Source organism: Scheffersomyces coipomensis (assembly GCF_036884675.1).
Source record: "Scheffersomyces coipomensis strain NRRL Y-17651 chromosome Unknown DFJ63scaffold_3, whole genome shotgun sequence".
NCBI classification, from domain to species: Eukaryota; Fungi; Ascomycota; class Pichiomycetes; order Serinales; family Debaryomycetaceae; genus Scheffersomyces; species Scheffersomyces coipomensis.
In genome coordinates this window covers 16,981-29,174 of record NW_027042894.1, presented here as the reverse complement: position 1 = coordinate 29,174, position 12,194 = coordinate 16,981, and the positions used below count along the sequence as shown (strand labels likewise).

The window sequence follows — 12,194 nt, the reverse complement described above, 5'->3', positions numbered from 1 at the left end:
ATTAAAAATTATTTATTTAAAACTGTGTTTTTAACTTTGTTTTGTTGATTTTGTTTTCTCCAAAAATATAAAATTTTGTTTTCCTATCTATTCACTTTATGTAGTTCTAATAACGATATTTAATCAACTTTTTCCTTTTTTTCTTTTCTTTCCTTCTTTATATCGGAAATCATTTTTAGTACTCCAATAAATATAATTGAACCAACTGGTCCAAGTAATGGAAGGAATACCGCATACTTATGTTCACTTGGGAAATAAGCTTGTTGAAGCATTTCCTTTTCAAAGAATGCACTATCGGAATTCTTTAATGATAATGAAGAAAGAGTTACTGATTTTAAATAATCTTGGTTATTATTCAAAACTGATAAGGTCTCATTAGCAAATTCCAAACTCTTTATAACATACTCTTTTGTAAGATTAGGGATAGAAATTTCAGTTAATGAATTAGTAACTTTAATAAGGGAATTAAGACTTTCAAAAGTTTGTTTCAAGTTCTTGAAAGTAGTTACTCTTGAAAGAGTATCGATTCTTATTGAAGGAGATTTTGGACTTTTCACAAAACCTAACAATTGGAATAACTGAGATGAAAATATTTCCAACACTGGTGTAAGTTCATTCTCGGTAATTGAAACTTTTGAAGTATCAATTAATGGTAAATCTTTATTGAAAATATGAACACCACCCCATTGTGGGACTAAGAAAGAGTTTTTCTTTGAACCTTCAATCGTCCAACGTTTATTTTCATAGTTTGATGCAGGGAAGAAAATGATAAAATTAATTGTTGGATTAATATCATGAGTGAATAAATTCCAATCACCAAAATTTATAAATGTGGTTAAATCAGATTGACTTAATACGTAAGTTTTCTCTTCTTCGTTGAATTTAACATCTTTAGACAATTTTGAGTAATATTGAACTTGACTAGCAAGCGAGAAGTTGGCGAAATGATTTAACTTTGATAATAATGGTTTAAATAATTCAAGTGACTTTTCAATTTCCCAATCGATCTCAACACCATTTTCAACGAACAACGAGAAAACGATATTGAATTTTGGTGAATATGGCATTATTGCACTTACTTCCCCTTCTTCGCCTGTGTTTTCACTGGTTACACTTAAGAATTGATAGATTTCTTCTCTAAAGACTTCATTGATGAGAATGGTTACTAAAAAGTCTTCAAGACCTCTGTTTTCAATTGTTTTATCTGTGATATACAAGATGACCTCCTTATCAAACGGAGAAACGTGATATGATTCCACCGTAACAGCATCATTAGTTTGCTGTTCAATTTTGACCACCAAATCAGTAGCTGAGCTAATATTCTCCACGTTTGTGTGAAATTCTACTGACCAGAATTTCAGTATAGATGGATACACTTGTTCGAGTTTCTTATCAAATGACTCTTGGCTAGTGGAAACAAGATCAACTAATGTGGTCGGCACTTCCAAATATATTGGGATCTTGAAATGGATATCATGTTGCCAGGAATTGGATAATTCTTGGATTTCTTCAATTGGTAAATCAGCTCTAAAAACTGTTGTCGTGAATAGAAACAAGGGATATCCTAACCCAGACACAATAAGGGCAACTAGGATTATAATCCATCGTCTTGTATTCCGTATACCAACAGATTCAGTCATGGCAATTGGCTGAGATCTGATCTTTGAATGATAATTGAATTTATTTACGTGTTGTTCTGAAGTTTTGTTTTCCCAACTCTGTTTTTCTTTTCAGTTGATGCGATATTGTACCAAAAAAAATTTCATATAGAGAAAGTTGCTAATAGTGGTTATCCTTAATAATTACTAGTTGTGAAGAATTCTTTGGGTATACCATGTTTAAGAAGGATCCTCAGCCTAAGGCATCAGCTAATATCAAATCTTCCGAAAGAAGGAGGCTTCTAGAAGATATTTGCAAAAACTATGGTCTATCACAAGATAAGTTACCAAAGGAAGAATTGAATAAGATATTACCTAAAGTTACAAAACTTGCTAGTTTTAAGAGTATACAGGGTTATAGTGGAAGTATTTACTATGACGAGAATGAAATTCCAACTTGGTTCAAATCAAGAGATTCAATAGTCTATCCAACATTATTCACTGTATGGAAGTGTCCTTATATTATCCCTGTTATTGCAACCCATCCCCACGTCATACAAGTTTTGGAAGGAGGAGCAGATTTAATGCTTCCTGGAACAGTACCTCCATTTGACAGCAGAGCAATTAAAGGAAAAGTTGTCGGTGTAGTGGATACGGCTAATCCGACGGTTGTTAAGTGTGTTGGTATTAGTGGAGTGGATTTACCATCATATACTAGAGTCATCGGTACGCAAGGGATTGCTGTACAAGTACTTCATCATTCTAAAGATGAATTATTCAAAATAAATGACTTGATAGATATACCAGTTCCTACAGAACTTGATTTAACCATGCCTGTCAATGAAGAAGAACCAAGTGAAGAATCGCAGTCTGAACAAACTACAGAATCAGAAGAACCAGAAGAGCAAGTGAAACTGGTAACAAGTCAAGCATCTTCTCCTCGTATAGATGATATTGCAGAAACCTTATCGACTCTTTCATTAGATCAAATTGATAATTTTTATATCAGATCATTACAACAAACCATCAAACTTGATACTATAGAATTACCCATAATTGCATCCACATTTATGTCATCATACATCTATAAAAATTTACCTGTAATTGATAGCTCATATTGCAATGTTAAGAAAACATCATGGAAAAAGACATTTAAATTTCTTAAAGCTATGGTTAAAGAGAAATTATTAGATGTTAAGGGTAAAGATGATGATTTAACTATTATAAAGTTAATGGATAAAACTAATCCATTCATTGAGAATTTCGTTCCTCATAAGACAATTGGATCACTTTCTAAAGTTGCAGCTGCTCCTACCCCATCCAAAAAGGCAAATGAAGCCTCTATTATACATTTATATAAACCAACAAAGAAAGCAAGACCATTTTTCAATGCTACAACTGAGGACTTTGAAGCTTGTTATACTGCCAATGAACTTCGTACTATTGTTAATGATTACACCAAGGTTAAGAAATTAACTAACCCTAAGAACCCAAAGCAAGTAATTCTTGACTTGCCATTACTGCAGTTGGTAGATGTAGCTGAAAACACACCAGTAGCAAGAGATAAAGTATTCAAGGATGCTCTAAGCAAGAGTTTTACGGCATTATACCAAATTGTCATGCCTGGACAAGATGAAAAAGACTGTGAAATCTTCAAAGGTGAACCACCAAAGATTTCAATTATAACTGAGATGAAAATAGGTAGAAAAGTTATTACAAGAACCATGAATTTTGAAAAATTCGGTATTAAACCACAATTGTTATCAGATGAATTAAAAGTTAAATGTTCTGGTTCAAGTACGGTTGGTCCTTGCGTTCAGAATCCAAAAATGACTGAAGTGACAGTTCAAGGTCCTCACTCAAAGATCATCATTGAATTGTTTAAAGAGAAAGGAGTCCCGATTTCATGCATTGAATTCGAAGATAAATTAAAGAAGAAAAAGAAAACTCAGTAAAAAAAACGGGTGTATGTCTATTTTCTAGTTATACATATATATTTATACAGAATTTAAAAAATACATTTATAATTGTCCTGTTTAAATAACGATTTCAATAATATTTTGAAATGGACCAGCAGTAACGAATGCAGATTTAGTTTGTGGATTAATGTTCAATTTTTGAGCTGGAATTCTACCTGGATAGATATGAGCGTTTTTACATTGACTTATATTGATATAATTCAATGGAGAGCATCCACTTAATAAAGCATCAACCCCTGCTCTTGTGACTCTAATACAACCTTTAAGAATCAATTTTTCCAAATTTCTCATATGTAATGAAATAGCCACCAATGATGAATCACTAACAGCTGAACCACAGAATGATAAATCTAACTCTCTAATGTTTGGACATCCCATACATAATACTTCAATAGCAATATCAGTTAATGAACAACAGAAATTTAAATCTAAAATTTCTAAATTGGTAGCTGCATTAGCAATTGAAATAATTGATTTATCACTTAAGAAGGTACAATCTTTTAACGATAATTTCTTTAAGTTTGGGAATGATTTATAAGTCCAATATTGGAAACCTTTATCTGTAATAGCAGTACATCTAGTTAAATCTAAACTTTCTAATCTCTTATTAGCATGATTAGCAATATGACTCATAACATTATCAGCTAAGTGTTTACAATAACCAACATTCAAGATCTTCAAGTTTTTACAACCATAATCATAATCATTATCAACTTCATTATGTCCACTGTTATCATCCTCATCATGAGTTAAATCCCATCCGATTAATCTTTCAATCACGTTATCGCGAACTTTGCGACAATTTGATAAATCAATTTCTTCAAGATATTGTCCAACACTTGGAACAGTTAAATCCATAATTGCCATAGCACTAACTTCCCAATTTGATTTCATCTTGATGACTTTAATCTTACCATTAATACCGATTTCATTAACCATATAACTATAACCTTCATCAGTAATATGGAAACAGTTGGAGATATTGATCGTAGTTGGTCTAGAACCAACGAAATCAGTGATTGAAATTAAAGCCTTATCATCAACAGAAGTATTCCAAGGAGTTAAATCAAGATTATTACAAAGATTTGGAGCAACGTATAATAATTGTCTCCATCTTCTTGAAATGATTCTTAATTTCATTAATTCTGGTAAAGTTAAGAATTCAAATACTTTCAATAAAAGAGTATCTGGCAATGGACCATTATTACTTAAGATAGATGATCTTCTTCTACTAACACTGGCTAATCTGATTCTTTTATTATGAGGTAAATATTGGAATTTACTACCATTAATAAGTTGAGAATTTTGTCCATTGAAATTTTGGAAATTATTAATTGATGAAACAATTGGATTTAATGGAGGCATTGAAAGATTGATTTCTTGACCTTGAGAAATTGATTTTCTCTTTCTATAATTGAATGGTAGATCTTCATTGATTGAGGTAGCTCTTGTACTTTCTCTATTCATGTCAAATGATGATACAGGTGAGATTGATGGTGAAAGATTAGTGATAGGTGAGATTGAACGAGATCTTTTGTTATCTGGAACAGGTGGAGCAGCTTCTAAGGTTGGATTACCAAAACTAAAATTAGATGAAAATAATGATGGAACAGCTTCAATTCTTTGACTTTGGGGATGGTGTAAAACTATGGCGGATGATGGAGATGGAGAACGAGACATTTCAGGAGAAGGAATTGGTCTTTGATTCGATGGAGTAACAGTTGCAATTTCTGATGCTGAAGAATCTTGTTGGTTGATTAAATAATTGATGGATAATCTTGTTTTAATAACATTATCATGGATTGAATTATTTGATTTATTTCTAGCATCAGCAGTTTTTCTCATATCTTCAATAATGAATGGATATTTAATACATAATTTTTCCAATTTATCAGATTTTACCACTAATAATTCCAAATTTGAAATAGATCTAATTGAAGCACTTCTTCTGGTAGTTAATTCACCATTTAAAAAGGCAAGGAATGACATTTCACCGAAATAACTTCCTGAACTTAATCTTGCTAAAGTATGTTCAACTAAATTACCAAGTTTATTATAACTATGATCGATGACTTCCACTTCACCATTAATAATAAAGAAAATATCAGAATCAGTATCATCTTTATGGATAATATATTCAAATGGATTAAATTTCAATGGTTCAATTCCTAAAGCAACTTTATGAATAATTTTAGATGGTAAGTTTTGAAATATTGGTAAATTCTTAATAAAATCTTGGATTGAAAGTGATGAATCGATAATATTATTTGATGGTAAATTTGAAGGAGATGGACTATTTGAAATTGGTGGTAAGACTGGACCTGGAATCATAGATGCTTGAGTTGCTAAAGTACTAGCATTCACACCATTTTTAGATGAAGTGGCAATATTACCATTATTATTGTTGTTACTATTGTTACTATTATTATTATTATTGTTATTACTGTTTGATTGTTCTGTTGGGATTAAAGTTGGTAAATCATATTTGACTCTTTTTTCTTGCATAGCTAAACGTTCTTGAGCTTCATCTCTAATTCTTCTTTCAATTAATGGATAATGATTTAAAACTGGATTTAACGCTTCTGAAGTTAATACTCCAACTAAGACTCTTGTTCTAGCTACAACTGTGGCGGTTCTTGGACGATTAAATAAAATCCCAATTTCACCGAAGAAACTACCAGCTGCTAATTCAGCATAAATAGATTCACCATCAGTCGATGTAACACTTACTGTACCTTTTAAGATCCAATACATTGATTTCGAGGGATCACCTTTTTTAATGATATATTCTTGAGGATGATATTGCATTAAAGTTAATTTAGAAGCCACTTTATTAAGAAATGATTTTGGAGCCTTTTTAAATAAGGGGAAAGTTTGTAAACGATTAAATAAATCAGGTGGTATGTTATAGTGTACTGTAGTTGAATCATTATCATCATAATTATCATTATTATTGTAATCGAAATCGAAATCAGAATCAGATTCATTATCGGTATCATCAACATGATGGTTGTCATTAGCATTTATTTCATTAGAGTCATTATGGGTGGTGGAGGTATTTATAGTTGTCGTTGTCGGTATATTATCATGTTTTTCTTGTCGTATTTTATGATTAAACTTTTTCTGTATTATTGAAGATGGTAAAACTAACTTTGGAGAAGGAGAAACTGATCTTAAATCATCATAAGAAGCAGTTGAATTATGACTATTTGATGGATGTGAGTTTGATTTAGATAAATTAGATGAAGTTAATGATGATGAAGACGAAGTTGATGAAGATTTATTTGATATCGTTGGCGAGGATAGAGGGGAGGGATTATTGGGGATAAATTTTGGATTTTTCAAATGATTAGAAAGAGGTTTCATACTAATCGATGGATTTTCTTATGATATATGCTTTTAGTTTAATTGATTGAATGATATATAGGGATGAAACTGTTGTTGTAAATGTAATTGTTGAATTGATAAATTGATAATTAGAATGGATATATATTGCCGTGCGGAATGGGCTTTTTTTTTGACAGTTTTAAAAGTACGAGTTCAAAGGTCAACGAGCGACGTGACGTGACGTTACACTTGACTTCAACTTTGACTGAACTTGACTTTGACTGGACTGAACTTAGACCAGATAATACGTTTTGATAGATGAATAGAAGAAAGAAAGTTGTATTAAAGAATTTATCTCTTGTAAGAAAAAACTTTAAAGAAAAAAGTCATTAGTAAATAAGAGACCAAACTGAAGTGAAGTTGGAAAAATGTCTTTCTTTTTTTTGTTGTTTCTTTTTTTGTTTTTTTTATTTTTATTTTTTATTTTTTTTATTTTCTTATGTATGTACAATATGTATGTATGTGTTATGTGCTACAGCTAAATAAAAAAAAAGTGAGTGCTTCTTCTTCTTCTTTTTTTTTTCTTTCTTTCTTCTTCTTCTTCTTCTCTGTAAGTGTCTTAATCCGCCCAAAAAAAAGCAATTCAAATTCAAAAATTTCTTTTTTCTGATTTTTTGTCTTCATTTTTTGTCAGTAACTAAGGTTTGTAAATAGAAAATGAAACTTGCTGTTTAAAGTTTAGTCACAGGCTTCTAGAAATAGAAACAATTTATCAATTCATCTTTCTACGCACGATGTATATCATACTAGGAATGAACTAAACATTCTAACCACTGACGTGGTTAGCATTGATGTAAACAAATGACTCAATCCAATCCAATTAGATTATTATTCTCCTCTTTATCCGTTATAGGATTTATTTTTTGTTTTACCCACAGTGGGTGTGCTCGTCCCTAATTAAGAGAGTGTGTGTCGGTATTTTTTTTTTTTTTTCGTCGTTTTTTGTCAGAGCTTCCATTTCAGATTGTTCTCATTTTTCTCTCAGATTCTTTTTTTTTTTTTATTGTTGATTTAATTTTTAATTTTTAATTTAATTTTTTTTTTTTTTTGGCAGTGTTCTTTTCTTGCTGTGCTTTAATTGCACAGCGTCCACTATGCAAAATTTCTATTTTTCTAAACTACCAGTGATGAGATGCCATAAGTCATCCAAACTACATACCAATTGGTTAGAATACAATTCAATTGAACTTGAGATCGTAACTAATAGAGGCATATATACACTCACACACATATAGAGAGATACGGATACAAATACAAATACTAAAAAATAATAGTTACAATATGCTAATAAATAAAAGTATAAAAGCTAATCATGGGAGGAATTTCATGTTTAACCGGCTTCGATTAAGTATTTTTTTGACAATCATTCCCTTCTATTATTAAATCAAAACTATAAATTTATTAATTTGTGTGGGTATATATGACCTGTCCCCCTTAATGAAAAAAAAAGTTCGTATTTCTACATATATGGTATTTTGTTTTGATTTAACTTTCCTTCTTTCATTCCTTCTTTTCGTTCATTCTTTCTCCTTTTTACCTTATTCCTGTTAATGCATCTTAATATTATTTCTCCCCCCCCCCCCCCCCCCTTATCCTTTTAACTTCTCCACAGAAATGATTCATGAAATTCATTTTATTTACTTTTTATATACGGTGAGTGGGGCGAGAGAATTCCTTCTCTTATATGTAAATGTATAGGAAGACCTCACTTTTTGTCCTAAATTTCACTCACAAATCATTCATCCATCAAGCAACATAAAAAAAAAAAAAAAAAACTCACGCTCTTTTTTAATATTTTTATTTAATTTTTTTATTTTTATTCTTTTTTATTTCTTTACCTTTGTGCGATAGTGGAAACCTTATCCGATAAGATCTACAATTTTAATACAATTACACGACTTTTTGTACTGTATACAATCAGGGTTCTATAAGCTTATTTAATATAAAACCACTTTAAATTGCTTCATCGACAATCAACATAAATATAAACATCTACCAAGTATTAAATATCTTTCATATTCTTGATCGCTCACCTTAGTTTAGAATTCTTGACTTGAGTAATGATATTACCTGATTAAATGTATGACATCTTCTTTAGCATTAAATCTGTTCTATACAGTATTTTTTAGAAGTATGTTTCATCAGAAGATATAATCCGAAAATATTTTTTGTATCTCCGTCACTGCTTTTCCATTTTCCTTCTCTTTGTTCGTTTGCTATGTCAAAAGTGGCAAAGTACATTTTTTCTGACATCGGTATTATGGCTCAATTCGTCGACATTTTTCATCACGTGGTTTGTGTCACATATTTTTCTGTACAAAGAAGAATGGAAGAATAAGCAACACATTATTTTCTTTAATTGCAAATCAAAATTTCACTAATCATATATATTTAAAAATAAAATAATCTCTCAAAATTAAATAAAATCAAATCAAATCACTTTAATTTCATACTTTTCATCTTTTCTAATGGATGAAGTGAATGAATTGGCTCTGGATCCCACAAAATTAATATCACCTTCTGGTTTCAATTCTTTGCCAGTTATAATGTTAAATAATGTCTTAATTGTAGTTCTAACTTCCCATAATGGTAATACAATCACCACAAATGATCCAATAAAACCCCAAATAAACATGACAACAATCCATCCTCTAAAGAAAGTTTTACTGAAAACATATTTAGATCCATATAATGGTAAGGGAAATAATACTAAAAAGAATAATACAAATATAACAGTAGCAATAAATGCATATTTACGTTGTCTTAATAATGTTCCAACTAAATGTTCATTCTTATCAAGTTCAAACTGAGTATTTTGTTCAGCACTTAACACTGCTTCTAAATGATGTTCTTCATCAAATTTAACATTATCATCTTGTTTAATTTCTTTTAACCATCTACTCCAATCAAAATTATCAGGCTTAATCCAAACAAGAATAGGAACTATAACTAATGGAACACAAACTCCCATAGTATTTCCAGCAGCCAATGCTTCATTTGTAGACAATGTAGTTAAATTGACCGTCCCTGATTGATGAAGGGTATATCCAATCCAGACCAGGACTGAAATACAAGTTGATAAAACAGTTCCCACGCTATAAGCAAAACTACTCATTTTAGACCAAAATAATGTAGCCATCATTGGGAAAACATTAACCCCGACAACAATACCACAAACGGTAGTAATGAATGATACATCAAAACCTGCATGAGCTAATCCAATAGCTAATCCAATGGTGATAAACCCAAATGCAATAACGACAGCGTGGGACACAAATACTAATTTCTTACCCTTTGCTTCAGCATCAAAGTAACGTTTGTAAATATCATGAGTTACTAATGCTGAGACGGCAATAGTTTCTGAAGAATACACAGCAGTAACAGCCATGAAAATCATGGTTAAAACAGCTCCAAGACCTCCCTTACCCATTAAAGCTGCTGCTGCAAAGGGCATAACCAATCCATCTGCAATTTGTTGCTCAGTCATTAAATTAGGATATGTGGGGAAATATTCTTTAGTTTCAATACCAGCAGCAGCTAATCCAAGAGTAGTAGCTAAACAAAATGGAATCGAGAACCAAGCAATAGAACCTAAGATATATGATAAACTGACTTTTTCAGGTGCGGCTGCAATAGCCTTTTGGAATAATTGGGAATCAACAGAACCAGCCCAACCAGCTCCAAACAATACTAAACCAAATAATCCTCCTTGCACAGAACTTAGCGTCATCAAACTACCATCAGCATTTCCCTCGATTGGTCTTCTTTGTGCTGTTTCGGTTAACAAGTCATATAATACTGCTGGTGAACCTATATGCTCATTAGTGGCATATGTATTAAACATAAACATAAGCAAGATTGCAAAAATAATAACAGTATGCGACCAATCAGTTAAGAATGTGGCCTTAATACCACCAACTAATGTATAGATAATAACACCGATTGGAAACAAGCAAATTGCAGCATCACGATTCATTCCTGTAATATTAGCAAAAATTGACAGACCATTGATTAATAAGTTAACTGTCAAAGTTATCATTTGAATCAATGAATAAGCGAGAGCAATTATATGGGTATGACTACTATATCTAACAGCAACAATTTCTTGATAAGTATGACAATTAGGAGCCTTTCTTTTCATCTCTAACGCCATACATGAGAATATAATAATTTGAACACATGCACCAGCACCATACCAATAAGCTGACGAGACACCATTCAAATAAGCAGTGGTTGTAGATAATAACAATGTCAGTCCCATGGTCCACGAACTTACAATACTAGCAGACAAAAGACCATACAGAGAAATACTTCTCTTAGCTGTCATCAACATTTCGGAATCTTGAACTTCATTAAAGAATTTTTCCAATAATTTAGATACAATCAACATGATAGCAGCAAAGGCTAACCCCAAACCAATAATCAAACCATACCCAATACCTTGGGAGAACGTAGCATCAGTGGACGACATTTTCTATGATTTGTTAGTTGACTACAAATTATTAATTCAAGTTAAATTCTTGAAGAGTTTGATGAACTTAAATACAAGACGTGATCGATGAAAGATTTACTTCTTTATAAGTAGTATAAATGAGGAGCTCGAGATCTAAGACCATAAATAAAAATTGGAGATAACCGATCATTGCATAATAATTAACATACAAAAATGGCCCGATAACGCTTTGTGTAAAATTATCGATGAAAGTAAAAGGATAAATTGGATTGTAGCATCCGCTAGGTAAATAAAATCATTTTACCGTTCATTGCAAATCCTACATTTGAACAATCCTAGTTCAAACCCTAATTGTTTATGTCAACTAATCTGTCATTCCAAAACGAGGCACGCATTTTATTTTTTAACTAGACTTTGTGGTAAAAAATTAGTTTTATCCCGCCTGCCAACTATTCATGATAGTCTATATTATATCAAACTTATTCATTAGAAGATATGAGTTAAAATATTACAAGTGAAGTTGAAAAGATATGATTTTGCGGGGTTCGTTATTTTATGCGATGACGTGATCATCGAATGGTTGTACCTTTTGATTGATAAGTCTTGGTTTTATGAATTTCATAGATAACGATTACAAGATATTTAATATTTTCGAAACATGTTGGCATATTCTAAATTTAAAGGACTTGAAGGGCTTAGATTAGAATTCAAGCTCGAATTCTCATCTTTGTTGTTAGTTATTTGGTCTTTGAAAAACCCCTCCAATTGTTTCGTAAT

General features: G+C 31.3%; 4 protein-coding genes across 4 annotated transcripts; 1 reads left to right on the top strand and 3 right to left on the bottom strand. All coding sequences in view use genetic code 12, as the record gives it.

Annotated features, from left to right (window-relative positions):
- Positions 1 to 17: 17 nt before the first annotated feature.
- Positions 18 to 1,737, bottom strand: DFJ63DRAFT_98828 (uncharacterized protein). Its single transcript, XM_064909279.1, has one exon. It carries the CDS (start codon positions 1,638 to 1,640, stop codon positions 120 to 122), a length of 1,521 nt encoding a protein of 506 aa, XP_064762232.1. The 5' UTR covers positions 1,641 to 1,737; the 3' UTR covers positions 18 to 119.
- A 97-nt stretch (positions 1,738 to 1,834) lies between these two features.
- DFJ63DRAFT_334480 (uncharacterized protein) lies at positions 1,835 to 3,553 on the top strand (the record flags this gene model as incomplete). Its single annotated transcript, XM_064908039.1, has 1 exon — positions 1,835 to 3,553. The coding sequence occupies one exon, from the start codon at positions 1,835 to 1,837 to the stop codon at positions 3,551 to 3,553; it is 1,719 nt and encodes a 572-aa protein (XP_064762231.1).
- Positions 3,554 to 3,566: 13 nt separating this feature from the next.
- DFJ63DRAFT_318114 (uncharacterized protein) lies at positions 3,567 to 7,438 on the bottom strand. Its single transcript, XM_064906901.1, has one exon. It carries the CDS (start codon positions 6,941 to 6,943, stop codon positions 3,635 to 3,637), a length of 3,309 nt encoding a protein of 1,102 aa, XP_064762230.1. The 5' UTR covers positions 6,944 to 7,438; the 3' UTR covers positions 3,567 to 3,634.
- A 1,957-nt stretch (positions 7,439 to 9,395) lies between these two features.
- On the bottom strand, positions 9,396 to 11,435 carry DFJ63DRAFT_312226 (sodium:solute symporter family protein; the record flags this gene model as incomplete). Its single annotated transcript, XM_064905930.1, has 1 exon — positions 9,396 to 11,435. One exon carries the CDS (start codon positions 11,433 to 11,435, stop codon positions 9,396 to 9,398), a length of 2,040 nt encoding a protein of 679 aa, XP_064762229.1.
- Positions 11,436 to 12,194: the final 759 nt, after the last annotated feature.